At 43.3% G+C, this 18,130-nt stretch overlaps 1 protein-coding gene across 1 annotated transcript; it reads left to right on the top strand.

Annotated features, from left to right (window-relative positions):
• The first annotated feature begins 10,900 nt into the window (after nucleotides 1-10,900).
• LOC140845869 (olfactory receptor 7D4-like) lies at nucleotides 10,901-11,824 on the top strand. Its single transcript, XM_073221016.1, has one exon. It carries the CDS (start codon nucleotides 10,904-10,906, stop codon nucleotides 11,822-11,824), a length of 921 nt encoding a protein of 306 aa, XP_073077117.1. The 5' UTR covers nucleotides 10,901-10,903.
• The last annotated feature ends 6,306 nt before the right edge of the window (nucleotides 11,825-18,130 follow it).

Genomic DNA, 18,130 nt, shown 5'->3' on the forward strand with positions numbered 1-18,130 from the left:
ATAAGCTCCATGATAGAAAATGGTCAGCATTATTAATGTATAAAGAATGCAAGTAATTAAAGAAAAATATTATTGAGGACCCCTTCGGTACAGGGAAGCGCATGGAAAATGCTTCTCCTAAATATGAATTATGGAGCTGTGAGAGGAAGGGTAGGTAATTCTTCATCAGGAGAGGTTGGGAATTGGCAAGCATTTGGGCTGAGAGAACAGAATTCACAGTTGCTCCATGGGTAGTAAGCTTGGAAATGGAAGGGATTTGAGGGGCCAGGGAGATGTTGAATGGAGTGTGGGGATCAGCACGGACACCATGTGTGGGACTCACTCGTAGAGCATCCTGCACAATTCCCTGATGTGCCTCTCATGTTGACAATTTTATGTTTATTTCTGGGTCACAGGTCATGAACGGTTTTCTTCGCCATTGTCTTTCCACTGCCTTCTACGTTGCCTCGCTGCTTATGGTTGGTGCTCAACATGAGCATATCTTAGATGTCTATTAAAGACTGAAACCAAAAGTGCCAACTATAACACACAAAAACATCTTCAGGCTCATCATATGCATGAATGTAAACACAAAATAAAAGATTAAATCAAGTCATTCATTTCTACTTTAAAAGAATAATATATCTTAAACAAGTAATAACTATTCTAGGAATGAGAAACTGGGTTAACATAGGATGCTTGCTAAAATAATTCACCACAAAAATAGGGAAATGAAGAGAAATCATAACCATAATCACAACAGAAAATGCATTGAGAAAATGTAGCACTCACAAGTGTGCTTAGCAGCCACGGTGGAGGGTCTGGATAAATGAGGAAACCAAAAGCCATTTCTTGATTGTTTTAAAGAATGGTTGTTTTAAAACGGAAGGCAAAAGAATAATCTACATTTAAACACTAAAATGATAACATCAAATTCATGAACAGGTAAAGTCTGTCTACAACAAGTTCAATCATTTGATAGTCTCCTGAAGTTTAAAGAGATTCTGAAGATAAGAAAAGGAAATTAGCCTGATTACTGAGCATCAGAAATTATTATATTATTTGTAGGTGATATTGTGGATGCCGAAATGGAACAACAATCAATACAGAACTATTAAGTGCTATCAGGAAATCAAATATGCAAAAAACAGTGATGGATATAGCAGGAAAATCCAATCACATAAAAAACAAAATAGATAATACCTCGTGCATAATAGCTCTCCAGTGAGTAGTCAATGAATGAACAACTGGCCCCAGTAAATCAAACAAAAACTTATAATTCATGGAAAACAGTTAAAAAGGGGTGGAGACTCTTTGGAAAATAAGTCTTAGTGGAGAGCGGTACAAGGTTCCAAGAGGGCAGACTAGGAATCAGAGCAGGAGCTGGAGAAGACGGCTTTACACACAAACCAAGCCATCTGCAAATACAGGGACTGCACCTTTGCAGACTAATGAACATGGGATGGTCCCAGTGTCATTTCTTCTAGAGGCAAAGCCCTATATCCACGTTCTCTCCTCATTTCCTTCTTACTCCACCAGCGCTCACTGGGACACACTGACCCTCGCCAAAGGTTATCACTGCAGCTTTCTGCTTTCTGTCCACGGGAACCCTTTGGGTGTCACATCGGCTGGGACCAGAGAATTATAGGACAGAGGCACCTGGGACATGTTATCGTCGCAAGGGTTGAATTCTCAGAGCTCCTCATGAAATAAATCGTATTGCCTTTTCTCTCCAAAAAAATCGGCTTCTTTGGGTGCAGCATGCATAATGGAAAAGTTTCAGCCAATGTTGTGCCTACGTCAGTAATCGTACAAAGATAAAAAGCTGTTTTCTCCAAGGAAAAGTTCTTTCTTTGGTTTGAATTATGATGACAAGGTATCTCCTAAGGATTTTTTACTTTCTGCAAGAACCAAAACCTGGGACCAACTTTCTCTGATATTGTTCCCTTGAAGGACCTCTTGGGAATTTCAATGATCACTCGGTGTCCACTGTGTCATGGAGCCCTTTCTGAAGTGGTGAATCGTCTTGCTTCTGTTGAAATGACTAATCAAATGAGAATAAAAAAGAGCCCTTCACATCTGCTGGTGACACTGAGGCACTGTTTGTGTTGGGGAGGGTTCCGTGCATCACCTCTAAATAGACAGGCAGGGGCGGGACAAGACCGGGGAGAGTAAGGGAAACAGTGTTGAGGAAGTGGTCAGTGACGAATATAAATAACAAAGGAAATGGAGGGATGGGGCAGGGTAGAGGTAAGACACAGTCTAAACGGTGTATATAGTATATGCTTAGCTAAAAATGCTTTTAATGGAAAATATGGAACATGTTCAATTCCAAAGAGGATAATCATATTCAGTGTAGGCATTGAATGCACAGATCATTCCAGCCAGGTAATTCACACGTTGCAGTATACTCTGTAAATCAGTGGCCAACACAACGTGTTGTCTCTCCAGTTTATAGAGCCGTTGGGCTCTATAACTTCTAACTATAACTGGAAGTTATAACTATAACTTCTAACTCTGAAATCCAGAGTTAGAAGCAGAACTAGCCCTCTAATGTCACTCCCAGTGAGCCACTGGGAAGTTGGTGCTTCAGGTTCCACCACTCCGGCGTCTGCATGTTTAGAGGTCTGGATTTTAAAGGCTAACACGTCCAGAGACACGGCAAAAGTCCCACTGACCTTCAGACTGTGCTGCTGCCAGCCACTTCACGTCCCTCCTGCCAAGAAGAGGAGTCACCGCCTGGAAGGGTAATTGGCCCTGCTCATCGTGTCCTTGTGTCACCGTGCAGTAGCCGTGCCATGGTGGATACAGGGGGCTGTCACTCAGGCAACCACAGCATGAAGTCTGAGTGGTGTGTCTTTTGGTGGGGCTGCTTCCCTTAGCAGAGAGCAATTCTCCAGGAGGATGAAGGCTGAGGGCTGTCACCTGGTGGCACTCCCTGCACCTGGAAGAATAATCCCTTAATTCTGGTGGGAGAAGTGTGCAACCCCTCAAGGGACTCACTACAGTCCACCCCACCAGCCATTTGGATCAAGACCTGTAACAGCACGTGCAGTGTCCCATGAGCGCTCATCAGTGATGCGTGAGCTTAAGGAGCTGGGATGGACTTTTCTTGAGAACTGAGTGCCACACTCACTATTCAAGGATTAGGAGTAAGGCTCAGCCCGGCTCCGTCTGTCCTTCTGACCTCCTTCTGTGTAAACCCAATTCTCTCTCCCACCTCTACCAGAAGGACAGAATGTCAGAGCAACGTGAGCCATTTTCCCGTGGAAATCATTAGTGGAATGCTTCACAGGTACATCAAACTGAACCTTTCCAAGAACAAACTCTGTGTTTTCCCTTTGCTTCTCTACTTCCCTTCCTTCTTTCCAAAATCCTCTTGCCCATCTTAAGCACCAGCCATGTCTGCTGTAATTATTTCAGTGGAAGCTGTGACCAGCTTTGCACAGCTGCAGCTGGACAGCCACTTGCCACAGGCCCAAGCCATATACCTGCTGCTTCCCACTCTTAAGCTTCCCTAATCATACCACAAGGGCTGCCTGAGAGAATCTGTTCTATACTGGTAAACATGTGGATGTAACCCTCGAGGACCACCCTGGCCATTGGAAGACAAAACCTGATGTCTTGCATCCACTGAGTGGTAAGTTATGGGGCACATGTCATAACGCCCCTCAGAAAGGTTTTGGTGGAACTGAGCACCAGATATCCATTGGGGGATCAAAGTGACAATGATCCCCTTCATTGGCTTTCCTTCCTTCATTTGCTCTGTGTTCTTGTTCCTTGGGGTCAAATTCTCTCCAGAAAACCATTTCACACAAGCCTTTGTGATGAGGGCCCGTTTCTTTTTTATTAAGGTATCATTGACATACAATCTTATGATGGTTTCACATGAGCAACACTGCGGTTACTATAGGCACCCATATTATCGAGTACCCCCCGCACCGCACCCCATTACAGTCACTGTCCATCAGTGTAGTAAGATGCTATAAAGTCACTACTCATTTTCTCTGGGCTATACTGCCTTCCCCGTGGTGCCCCCTACATTATGTGTCCTAATTGCAATGCCCATTACTCCCGTTTTCACCCCTCCCCACTCAACCTCTAAACCCCTTTCCCTTTGGTAACCGCAGCCCCTTCTTGGAATCGGTGAGTCCGCTGCTGTTTCGTTCCTTCAGTTTTGCTTTGTTATTATAACCCACGAATGAGCAAAATCATTTGGTACTTGTCTTTCTCCAAGTGGCTTATTTCACTGAGCATAATATCCTCTAGCTCTATGACGGCCTATTTTGAAGGACATACATATGATGGAAGAACTGCAGTGAAAGAATGCTTTGCTTTATGAGATATTAATCAAAATTTTAATGTTAATGAAATAATACTAAACTACTTGCAGTTATATTAATATGCCTTATTGTTTTACACCTGATGTCCTTCTGTATGCTATTTCTGTTTGAAGCATTGACTCACTAATTCCAGTGATAGGATTTAGCAGCCAGGTACATACACATATTGAAGCTAAATGTTCTATGTACAAAGTTATTCATTGCAGCATTTTTTGTTATATAAAAAGAAAAGAGGGAACAACATACCTGTCAGTCACCTACATGAATGTGGGTACACTCGTACAATATAATGCTGTGCAGCAGTAAAAAGCAAGATGCCTGGTTAATACCACATACACACACAAAAAAAACCTACTCCAGCTAAGCATATCCAAGAAGATTGCAGGGAATGTGAAAGTTAAAAAGCAGGTAACATCAGATAAATGTAACAACTCCCAATTTCCTCCAATGGACTGTTTATAACAACCCTCTCGAAGTCCCCTTTCCTTTATAAGAGAGTGGTCCTCTTTGTACTTGGACTTAGTCTGTATTTTGCCAAAACTTGCACGTATTCATTACCAATTCTATACTACTTGCAATGAACCCATTTTTGCTGGTAAAGTAACCTAAGTTTTAAGGTCAACTGAGTTTACCATGGTGCCCAGCATAAACAAAAAGAAAAAAAAAGGGGGACTACGGAATTGACTGAAGCCAGGAGATAGGGCAGAAGTGCGTACGGGGCGGGGAGAAGTGAGGGGCGCTCAAGGCGAGGCCCGCCCCCAGCCCCGCCCTTCCGTCGGCAGCACTCAGCGCGTGGCCCCGCCCACCCGCAGGCACGTCCCCGGCTGTAGGCCCCGACCCCGGCTCTGGCAAGAGCCTAGACGCCATGCCCGTTCCTATCCCCAGGCCCCCGCGCGGGGCGCCCCCGCGGCCCCTGAGAACCCGCTGGAGGGTACGTAGGATTGCCCCTGACTCGCTGTTGTGTGGCCCCGGCTCAAGTCCCGGCCCCGCCCCTCACCGACGTCGCGCAAGGCGGAAGTGGCGCACTCAGCCCGTTACGGTGCTTTCCTCCTGTGGCTCGGTACCCGCTGCGGGGTCTTCCTTTCGCGGCGGGGGAGCCTGGGCCGCAGGGAGGGCGGCGGGCGGCGGGTGAGGCTCAGGCCACGCGGGGCCCCCGCAGGAAGTCCCGACGATGCCGTGCGCTGCCCCAGGCGGACGCCCCGCGCCGATTGGGGCGGGAGGTGCGGGGGCGCCCGAGCGGACTTTCCCAGCCGCGAGGCTTCCACGCCCGGAACCCGCCGAGCAGCCGTCAGTTCGCGAGGGGGAAGGCCCCGTGGACGAGGCCCGTTTCTCCTCTCCAGCCTCAGTCCCTTTCACGAATGGAGTTAATAAACTATCTCAGACGTGTTTTCAAAATTACATAAAATTACACACATAGGACAAGAAACACCTTGATAGGACAAACACTTTGGTGATGACTATTGTATAATTTTTATACCATTTTTCTCCCAGGGAAAATCAACCAAATTAAGGTGACTAATATTAACATTGGAGAGGGTGACCTGGGGGAAAACCATGTCAACACTTGATGCAGGTGCTTGACATTTTATGTTGCGGTCTCCAAAATGTCTGTAAAAAGCTGAGCAAGGGTAGAACATCACAGGTGACAAACAGGGAAGAACAGGACCATTCACAGAGGGAGCTGCTGAAGATAATACAAAAACACATAAAAGCAAGCATAGGTGCCCTGGAAATGGAAGAGGTAACGTGTCCCTTAGGGAGGAGAAGAACCCGGATATCTACAGCTGTACATTTGCCTCTGGGGCCCAGTGTCTGCCGAGTTCTGAGGCCAGTGACCCAGCGCTGACAAGAGGCTGCCTGGCCGAGGAGCCCTCCCGGGGCCCCCTTCACGTCCTTGTTCCTCAGCCTGTAGATGAAGGGGTTAAGCACTGGAGTGACCTCAGTGAACAGCCCACCTCAGCTAGTCAGCACCTGGAGACCGCCGGTATGTACATGGACATTCTTCACCCTCTGTTCGTCCTTCAAATGCCACTCACTCAGTCAAAAGGGAGCCTGTTTTCACTTTAAAGGTATTTATCCTTTTCAAAATTTAGCAGAAATCTTTTTATCTTCTACACACTGGTTGTAATTGTACTATTTGAAGCTATGGACATAACCTGACTTCTATGATTCCGTGCTTCTAAAATAATTGAAGGCATCCAATGTCTGTTCTTTGATCATCTCCATGCTTCCTTCATTTAAACATCTCCGTGATAGGGATTAAAAAGTGAATTCTCAAACAACTTTGAATCCTTGTGTTTGCTACTGTTGTGACATGAGAGCTCTCTCTCGCATGCCCCTTTTTTTCTGAACAGGTAGTGACTGCTCACCTACTAAGTTATCAGCATTCAAATGCCTTTGTATGCATTAGGATATCAAAAAATGATAGCTATTATTATACTTAATTTAGATAATTTATTCCATTTATCAAAACCGCTCGTGATATACAGGTCCCCCAAACTAGAAAATGGGACCTCGAGTCAAACTTTCTGGGTAGCATTTTGTTCTGCCAACCTACTCTCTGTGTGACCTTGATCAAGTTATTGAATCCCTCTTAGCCGCAGACACATCACATCGACAATGGGAAAAGTAAATATTCCCTGCATTGAAAGACTGCACTGAATGAGGTGATGCACGTACCTTTTCTACTGTAGATCCTGTGACATACAATGGACACCTTGGAAACAAGCGCTTCCGTTCTTAACTTCCCAATAAACCTGAATTATATGGCTATTATTCACCTATATATCCTTGAAGCTGGGGCAGCCATCAGTGGGGGGATTCTGATCATTATAGACACAACAGTCTGTTACCTCTTCTGGCTGCCATGCAGCACTTCTGGTCAGTGAAGGTCGCTACAGCTCCCTCCCAGGACCACCTGCCAGGTGCATTCTGCTAAGAGGTGGGCACAGCCTGTGGACTACATAGACAATAGGAAGGAAAAACACACAACCATTAAAGTAAAATACAAAGCGTGTGTGGGGATGTGTGTCTGTGTACCTACTCTCATGTGAGGATGTTTGTATTAAAATTCAGGGGTGACAATTATTTCAACTCCCCAACTCTGTGCCAGGGCGTCAGGCCCACTAGGCAAGAGGGCGCCTGCAGGCCTGCAGGGAGGAGACCCCCAGGCAGCCTGATCTCGGGGGGGGGGGCGCTGTGGACGCATCCCCCGGGTTCTGTTCCCGCAGAGGGAGGGCCCACGCGGGCCTCTGGGCCACTCTCCGCGACCAAAAAGGGGCTCCCGCCCCCCACTCCTGAGGACATTATTCGAAGGATGGCAGATGGGGAGAAATGGGAGAGGAAAATATGAGAGGCGAGTGAGACCTGGTGCACCCCGGCCCCAGGAGATTGTACTACCAGTCCCGCCCAGTCATTCCCGAGAAAGCCTCCCTACACTGTGAGAAGTAGGGAAAACACCTTAATGTGTGTGTGTGTGTGTGTGTGTGTGTGTGTGTGTGTGTGTGTGTGTGTGTGTGTGTGTGTGTGTGTGTGTGTATGCCTACACAGACACTACATCGGCTGAAACTTCCCCATTCAAACAAACCTGAACCTCAGTGGGGCTGAATTGTCTGCACAGCACAAAGGCAGTGCGACAATTTGTTTAATGAGGGGCTCTGAGAATTCAACCGCGGAGACACTAATGACTTGTCCCTGCTGTCCCTGACATATAATTCTCTGATGCCAGCCGAGGTGCCAAGGCACAAGGGCTTCCCCAGGACAGCCTGGAGGCGCAGAAAGCTCCAGGGCTGACCTTCAGCGGGGGCCCCGTAAGAGCAGGTGGAGTGAGACGGACAAGGGGAGAGAACGTGGGTTCCGGACTTTCCTTATGGAAAACTGCCACTCGGACAGCCCCATGTTCATTTGGTCTACAGAGGTGAAGTCCCTGTTCTCTGAAAGTACTTTTCTCTAAAAAAATATTCTTCCCCAGCCCCTGTTCTTTTCCTTCTTTCTCTTTATGGAATCTAGATCCTCTCTTGCAAGAACGATTTATCTGTAGAGTGTCCACGTCTTCGCACTCTTTCCCACATTTTTAGGCTGGTCTTAGATTTCCTGTGGCCAGTATTTTACTCACTGACTACTCACTGGAGATCTATGATGCACCACGTATTGCCTCTTTTATTCCAAATGCAATTTGAGTTTTCTATTAAATTACTTTCTTTTTGCTGTTCTTGCTGCAGATTCGACTTACTGATTGACATCTAATACTTCTGTATACTAGCTGTTTCACATTAATGTCCACAATATTATCTACAAATACTGTATGTCTGACATTTGTTACTCAAGCTAATTTCCTTTCCTCATTTTAACAATGTCTTTAAATACTCAAGGGCATATGGCAGGATTGAAGTTGGGTAGACAGCCTTGGGCTGTTCATGAGCTTGACACAAATATTTAGTGTGTTAACGTAGAATATCCTGTTGTCTGTTTTAAGACAACCATTCTTTGGTGGGTTTGGAGATTGTCCTTATTTCCTCATTCAGTGAGAGTCTCTGTCCTGGCCACTAAGCAAGTAACAGCTATTACATTTTGTCAGAAGCATTTTCTATTTCGATTATGGTTATGATTTCTTTCAGTGACTTATTTTGTTTTGAATTAAGTGAGCAAACGTTCTAGAATTGAACATGCTGCCCATGCCTAGAATACTGGTTCTTTTTTTCATTATGATTCTTTTAAAATAGATATAGATGCATCTTATTTAACTTGACTATTCTACTTCGTGTCTCCATTCAGATAGATGATGAGCTTGAAGATTGCTTTTCTGTGTTAAAGTTCATAGACGCTTTTGGTGTCACTCTTTATTGTACATCTAACGTGCACGTTCTGAACACACACTCCATACCAGGCAGGACGTAAGTCCCTGGAAAAAGAATGGTGAGCAAAAACAGACTCAACCTCTGACCCACAAGTAAGACCTGAATCGCCCACAGGAGACACACAACAAGGGACAGCCCGGGAGGCCCGGCCAGGTAGACCCCCACAGGTTTCCTGCCAACCCCACACTCTGCTAGAGTCGTGCCAGCCCCTCGGCTCCGCGACCCAAAGGGCAGCTGCAGGTTCTGTGCCCCTAATGCTTGCCCTTTACTTCCCCTGACAAACAACTTCCCATCCTGCCCCTCACAGCACAAGTATTCTTCTTTTACTGATGAAGTCTAAACACTTCTTTTCTACCCACCTCTTCATACCCAATTAGACCTCAGTGATATTGTCCTCTCTAAATAATTGTTTTCTGTGGACATTAACAACACAGGGCTTCTCCTATAATGGAAGGTGTAAATATTTTCTTCTTAGACTTGCCTTTTAATTTTTCAAGGATGGTTTGATTCAACAGAAGCTTTGAATATTTTAATCAAAGTGATCAGTCATTATTAAAAATAATTAACTCCCCTGAATTGTAATACTAACATCCCCACATGAGAGTAGGAACACCATAAACACACTCCCACACATGCTTTGTATTTTACTGTAATGGTTGTGTGTTTTTATTTCCTGCTCTTATCTACATAGCCCATAGGCTTTCCTCTTCTGCAGGTGGTACTGGGAGGGAGCTGTACGGACCTTCACTGACTAGACGTGCTGCCTGGTACTCATAAGAGGTAACATACCTGCTGTGTTTATAATGATCAGAATCTCCCCTTCGATGGCTGTCCCAGCTTCAAGGAAATATTTTTACGTAATAGCCATATAATTCAGGTTTATTGTGATGTAGCTCACACTTATGAAATATCCAGTGAATGTCACAGGAACCATAATAGAAAAATTTCATGCATCACCTCATTCAATTCAGTCTTACAATGTAGGGAATACTTACTCTTCCTGTTGTAGAGGTAAAGTTTCTGCACCTAAGTGGGAATAAATAACTTGGTCGAGGTCACACAGAACGTGCATTGCTGGCCCAACATTCTCTCCAAGAACTCTGACTCAAGATCCCATTTGCTGAATGACAGCTTTGAACTGTGCTTGGGATGAGCTGTATATCAATAACAATTTTCATAAATGGAATAAATTAACAATAACATAACAATAGTTATTTGTTATTATTTTTGAATCCTGCAAAGTACGTGATAGCAGACACTATTTATGAATAAAAAATTAACGCACTTGAGAGCTAGCTGTAATATAACATCTGCAGGAAGCATCCAGTCATAGATAAAAGTTGTTTGGGAACCCACTTCTAGGGAAGCATAGTAGAGCTGTTTAAATGAAGGAAGTATGGAGATTATCAAGGACAGACATTAAATGTCTCCAGTTGTTTTGGAAGGATCATACCATAGACAGAATTGGCTTCATCGATACCTTCAAATACTATTACGACCAGTAAAATAAAATGGAATTACGGCTATATTTAAAAAAGGTAAATAGTTAACTTGAAAATGAAAACTGGCTATCATTTGATTGAGTGAATCACTGGAACGTGGAATAATAGAGGATGAAGGATGTCCATGTGCAGGTGGAGTCCGAGACGGATGGCTGCCAAGGTGCCCGCGGGCTGTTCACGGAATGTTGTCTTTCCCTCCATTCCCAGCCGGCATCCCACCCGCATGGAAGCAGGAAACAGCACAGAAGTATCCCAGTTCCTCCTCCTGGGCCTCTCAGAGGATCCGGAACTGCAGCCTGTCTTCTTTGGACTCTTCCTGTCCATGTACCTGGTCACCGTCATGGGGAACCTGCTCATCATTCTGGCCGTCGCCTCTGACCCCCACCTCCACACCCCCATGTACTTCTTCCTCTCCCACCTGTCCTTTGTGGACGTCTGCTTCACCTCCACCACCGTCCCCAAGACTCTGGTGAACATCCAGACACAGAGAAAAGACATCTCCTACGAAGGATGCCTCACTCAGGTGTATTTCTTTATGGTATTTGCCGGGCTAGATGACTTCCTCCTGACCGTGATGGCCTATGACCGGTACGTGGCCGTCTGCCACCCCCTGCACTACACGACCACCATGAACCCCCGACTCTGCGGGCTCCTGGTCCTAGTGTGTTGGTTCACCGTTTCCTGGGTCTCCCTGGTTCATATTCTACTGATGGTGCGGCTGACCTTCTGTGTAGGCACTGAAATCCCGCACTTCTTCTGTGAGCTGGCTCAGGTTCTCAAGGCGGCCTGCTCTGACGCCCTCATCAATGACATCGTCTTGTATGTGGCCACAGCTCTGCTGTGTGTGTTTCCTCTCACTGGAGTCCTGTTCTCTTACTCTCAGATCGTCTCCTCCATAGTGAGGATGGCCAACACTGAGGGCCGGTATAAAGCATTTTCCACCTGTGGGTCTCACCTGTCTGTGGTCTCCTTGTTCTATGGGACAAGTCTGGGGGTGTACCTCAGCACTGCTGTGACCCATTCTCCCCAGAAGAGCTCGATTGCCTCAGTGATGTACACGGTGGTCACCCCCATGCTGAACCCCTTCATCTACAGCCTGCGGAACAGGGACGTGAAGGGGGCCCTGGGAAGGCTCCTCAGCTAAATAGCCTCTTGTCAGGATGGGTCACTGACCTCAACTTAGCAGACACTTTGGGCCCCAGAGGCACAACCACAAATTTCAATATCCGGGTTCTTTACCTCCCTAATTTATGCGCCTCACTACTTCCATTTCCAGTGCTACTGTGACTACCTTTGTTCTTGTGTTACCTTCTCAACAACTCCATAATCATTTACTCTTCTGCCCTCCTTGCAGCCCCGAAAGGTCTAGCCCCGGTCAGCTTTCTGACAGCCATTCCTGAAACTTCCAGCATCAGGTGTGAAGCACTTCTCTCAAGTGCTGACATGGTTTCCCCGTAAGTTATCCTCACATGTTCATATTCTTCACCTTAGTTTGGTTGTGTGTTGGTTTTTTCCTGGAAGAAATGGAATGAAAATTACACAATCAGCATAACTAAGGTGCATATCAAACTGCTCCTGTTTACAATGTTTAACTTTATGTATTCCTGACCATATTTCTTTGCGATGCTTTCTCTCATTCACCTCATTTTTCAGAGAAAGGGATTGAATTGGGATGGACTTTAACTTCAAAACCTGATGTGCTCATAACTTTGTTGTCATAGTCTTCATGAAAACGATGATTTGATTTTCAACTTGAAGGGTATGATCTAGATTTGATAGCATTTGTCCAGGTGATTCAGAGGAACATATTGCAGAGGATAATGCTGAGATACCACTTCCCTCTTTGCTTTCTTTCTCTCCTCCTTCCTTCTCTCTCACCTTTCCTGGTTTTTTGAACATTTATTTCCCATCATTAAGGATTTACCATGTTATCCTAAGTCCTATAAATGTATATATGAACACAATAGAGTAAGACTTGTTCTCTCACATGGTTTGTGTTTGGAGGAGGGTGCTCTCTATAGATGCCACCAGAAATGGTAGGTACACACTTATGGAATGTATTCAGAATCTAGTTCATTTTCTAAAAGATTTTTGATAGAATTGAGTCTGCAGTGAAGGGTGGAGGAGATGTCAGCGTTTCTGCCACATTCCACGGGATGCTTTTTCTGTCTTCATTGCATACCAGCCTGATTGACAGTGGTCAGCACCAGATGGGACCTCCTTTCCCCACTCCCCAATTTTTTTGTGGCTTGATGGCTTGTTTTCTTCTCAATACCAAATAATATTCCAGTTTGTAGACACACCAGTTTGTTTGCCAATTCACCTTTGAAGGACATTACGATTACATCTACTTCTGGGCAGCTTTGAATAAAGCTACTACAAATATTTGTGTATGGGTGTTTCTGTGGACATAATATTTGATTCGTTTGGATCACTGCTGCACGACCAAATGGTAAGGCAATGTTGGGCCTTATAAAGAACTGCCAAACCCTTATAAAAGTGTCGGTGCCATTTTGCATTCCCACCAGCAATGAGATTCCTATTGCTCCACATCCTTACCAGCATTTGATAGTCCGATTTTTACATTTTTGCCATTCTAATAGAAGTGCATTTCTTGCTGTTTTTTAAATTTGTATCTCCCTGACGGAAACATTGAGCATCCTTCCATATGCTTATTTACCCTCTGACTACCATCTATCGTGGGGTGTCTACCCATATTTATCCCATTTTTAAATTGGGTTCTTCATTTTCTGAGTTTTTAGTAACCCTTGGATGTAAGATTTTGTCAACCATTTTTTTCCTTTTTCTGCATCTGTTGATATAATCATAAGATTTTTCTTCTTTAGCCTGTTGATGTGATAGATTACGTCAATTAATTTTTGAATGTTGAACCAGCCTTGCATGTCTGGAATGAATAAATTAAACAAATACTTTTTTTTAGCTTAGCTTATTTATTCAGTGCTCACACCTTTGGTCTCACAGGTCCAGTGAGGGGCAGTGCCGGGCAAGGCACACAGTGAGTGACAGAGTGTATGCACCGTTTTCACAGGTATACGCTTCTTTTTATACATGGATTTGATTTGCAAAACTTTTTCCTGAGCATTTTTAATCTACTTTCATGAGAGATATCGGTCTGTAGTTTTTATCTTTTTGTCTGGTTTTGATACTAGGGCAATACTGGCATCATAATGTGAGTGAGGCAGTGTTTGCTCTGCTTGTGTTTTCAGGCAGGGGTTGCTGAGAATTGTTGTTTCATCCTTATATGTTTGGTAGAATTTCCCAGTGGAAATGTCCTGCCCTGGTGGTTTCTTTTTGGAATGTCATCGACTCAATTTCTTTAATAATTATGACTTACTCAGATTATCTGCCTCTTCTTGTGTGAGTTTTGGCAGATTGGATCTTTTAGAGAATTGCCCATTTCATCTTAATTATGACACTTGTAGCATAGTGTGTTACTCATAATATTCCCTATTTATCCTTTTAATGTCAGGGCTCAGAAGCAATGTTCCTCATTTCATTTCTGATATTAGGGATCTGTGTCTTCCCTCATTTTTTCTTGGGAAAGATGGCAACAGGTTTATCTATTTTATTGACTTTTATGCAGAACCAGTTTTTGGATTTGCTGATTTTCTCTGTTCTGTTTTCATTTAATTGATTTCTGCTCTAATTTTTATTATTTTTTCTTCTGCTTGCTTTGAGTTTATATTACTCTTCCTTTCTAGTTTCTAGTTTCCTAAACTGGAAGCTTTATGTGATTTAGTTCTCTTCTAATATATACATTTGGTGAAACACCTTTCCACTTAGCTGATCCCATAAATTCTGTGATAAGTTGTATTTTCCTATCCACTTCTTCACAACACTTTAGAAATGTGTTCTTTAATCTGGGACCTACTTTTCTAAATGCATGATTGGCAGGGGCTGGAAAAAGGGAGGAATGGGGACTTACTGCTTAAAACGAATCCATTTCAATTGAGAAAAATGAAATGTTTTGGAAAGGTGTTGGTGATGGCTGCACAATAATGTGAATGTACTTAATACCAAGTGAATAGAACTGTACACCTAAACATGTTTAGCATCATAGAATTTACTGTGTATATTTAAGTACAATAAAATGATGAAGGAGCAGAAAATGATTCAATAAAATTGAGTTATTTATTCAGAATTTTGTCCTTTCGCAAGACTATCGGGAGAAAGGAGGTGCCAAGACAGCTCAGGGGGCAAGGGTGGAGTTGGGATGCTCATCAAAAGCTTTTCTACTTGACTCCTGGTCGTTGAAACTTTACAGTGATTATCCCATATTGATAAGACCTCACATTCATAAAAGAGCCTATTTACTCCATTCAATTAACCCCATCTTTAGCTGTTTTATTTTCCCTTATTATATTGGACACCTTGCTAAAGTCAGCTAACTTCCATTTTTAATATAATGAAATTTTCTGTACATTTTTTCTTCTTCAAATCAGAACATGTTTTAATTTTTATGCTACCACCATACAGTCCAGGTCTTCCAGCATTGTTGTGGAATAGGACTGATAGCACACATTGCTCACTTACTCAGGAATGGTTTTAAACTTTCTCAGTTTATCTTGTTAGTGTGGATTTCAGTGAGTGGCTGTAGTGGAGTCAAGAATGATCTTTTACAATCCTCATTTACTTACAACTTTTATCAAAAATTGTTCCTGTGCATTTTCAAGTATATTTATGCATCTATTCAAATAACATTTGATATGTCAATATTTCATACATCTTTGTGGATCTTAACATGCTAGAAGCATGCTACACATTAAATTGTTAATGCTCATAATTGACGTAGGCCCTACAACAAGTTTCTCTTTTGTTTGTTTCTTGGAACACCTTTATTGCATTTAATCTGCATACCATACAATTTGCCCATTTAAATCTATAAGATTCAATGTGGATTAGTATATTCATAGACCTGTATAAATCATCACCATTTTATTACCTCAAATGCCGCCTGTGGCTCTCAAACCCATTTCCTTCTCATATCTAGGGAAAAGCAAATCTACTGTCTCTGTATAGACATTTCATATAAGCAAAATGGATTTTGCATTTTGTAGACATTTCATATCAGCAAAATCCAACAATCTTTTATCAATGGATTCTTTCCACTTAGAAGTTCTCAATTTCTATGCTGAGTGTCACATATCATCTTGTTTTTTGGAGAATTTTCACATAAATATACCACTTTTTCAGCCACTGAACAACAAAAGCTAGGACCCAATAAACTTAAGTTATCTTGTGCGGCACTTATTGATGACACTATCACTAGGAATCCAAGCTGCAGAATGAGGCCATTCCACAGTAGTCACCTGAAATGCTACCAGGTCTCAGACTCGGGCAACTGGCGACTAATTCTGGTAGGACCCATAGGTCTTATTTCAGACAATAAGGATCCCATCTAAGGCCAATCTATGACTATTTCAACACACACCAAAGGTTGAGACTAATCTGATCACTGGCATCATTGCCAATAATTAGAGGGTAACCAGTGGGCTAAAATATACATACAGAAATGTAGCCACATGACATACTCCACACATGCAAGTCTGTAAAACAAAAGTGCGCAGATACTTCCTGAACACGATTTATTGTGAACTTGATTTGGATTATCATTAGTTTGATTAAGCCTCAAGAAAGTGTCATCAGGACTGATGGCCATACCTGACATAATCCAAGCCTGCCTGAGCATCAGAACTTTGTGAACTTGCACCACTAGAGATGAAATGAAGTTGTGCTGATGTGTCTGCACCTACAGTTCACACTCAGAAATAGCCAGTAGATCATCAAGCATAGTAGATTATCAGGAACAGCTGTATTCACACAAGTCTGTTTTTACAGCAATGGATGGAATGATAAATACAGAACCAAGTCATATAACCTGCAACAGGTATTGCTTGACCCAGACAAATATAATTTTTTTTCCAGGCTGTCATGCTGGGTTGATGGGTGAAAAAAACATTCATATTATTCTCTCCATCATCATGCATGCCTTGAGGTTAAAAGTACAAGGTAATTTTACAAAATTTAGAGATGCATATTTCACACTTTGGTACACCTCACTGTAAATGAATTCACTAAGTGCTGTACACACTGATGTGGTCAATGCCTTCAAAATGTAAGCACACATCAATACAACAAGAGAACACAGGTGGCTAGAGGAGGATTAAGTGTGAATCCTGTCGATCCACTTTCGGCCAGGTAGTAACCTGCAAAGTGTAGCCACTAGACTGGTCTGGCCTGGCCATCTGGGAAAAGACACATTATACCTCAGGAAGTTCAGAACAGTTTCTCTCCAATATGAATTCTTACATGTTTAATTAGGCTTGAGGAAACAGTGAAGGTTTTTCCACATTCCTTACATTCACAGGGTTACGATCCAGTATGGATTCACATGTGAACTTTCAGGTAAGAAGAATATCAGAAAATCTTCCCACATTCCTTACATTTGTTATATTTTTTAGCAGTGTGAGTTTGTACGTGCAAAACAAGTCTTGTGGAGTGGACAGAAGCTCTCCCACATTCCTCTTGTTCACAGAGTTCTTCTCCAGGGTGAGTTCTCATTTGCCTCTGACAGTAAAACTCATTATCAAAGGCATTCCCACCACCAGTGCTTTCAAAGTGTTTCTCTTGAGTGCTAGTTTCCCAGCTTACAATATTTGGAGTCAGGCTGACAAATTTTCCCTACTGATTTAAAGCAGAAAGGTTCTTTCCAGTAGAGGTTTTCTTCTTCAGAGAAAGGAAGTTTTCTCCACACTTCTCGTTATAAGTGTTCTCACCATTTTGAGTGCCCTCGGTGTCTTAAGGCATGACTGTTCACTGAAGTCTTTATTGCATTGCTCATAGCCATAGAGTTCCCATCCATTGTGGTTTCTTACCTGTTGATGAATGAATGAATGATTCAAATTTCACAAACTCATGAATTGATCGCACCCATTGTAAAATAAAAACATCATTATGATAATTATAATTTTTACCATTTAGATTACATTCATACATTTCCTGCCCTGTTGCTTTCTTTCAAGCTGAGTGATGGAATCCTTTGGCCAGAATTATATGCTATCTCCTGTGATCTTAAAAACATTTCTACCGGGAGCCAAGATGGCGGTGTGAGTAGAGCAGTGGAAATCTCCCAAAACCACATATATTTTTGAAAATACAACAAAGACAGCCCTTCCTAAAAGAGAGACCAGAAAACACAAGACAACATCCAGACAACATCCACACTTGCGAGAACCCAGCACCTCGCAAAGTGGGTAAGATACAAGCACCGGCCCGGTGGGAACTGAGCACCCCACACCCCAGATCCGGGTCTGAGGAGAGGAGTCAGAGCAGGGAGGGAGAGAGAGCCCAGGACTGCTAAATAGCCAGCCCCAGCCATCTGCACCAGAGCACAGACACTGTGCATGCGTGGGATTCTGGATACTAGCGA

Source organism: Manis javanica, chromosome 13 (genome assembly GCF_040802235.1).
Source record: "Manis javanica isolate MJ-LG chromosome 13, MJ_LKY, whole genome shotgun sequence".
Taxonomy (NCBI): Eukaryota; Metazoa; Chordata; class Mammalia; order Pholidota; family Manidae; genus Manis; species Manis javanica.

Excerpts from the sequence above, each read along its gene's own strand:
- LOC140845869 (XM_073221016.1), top strand. The coding sequence starts at position 10,904 with ATGGAAGCAGGAAACAGCACAGAAGTATCCCAGTTCCTCCTCCTGGGC.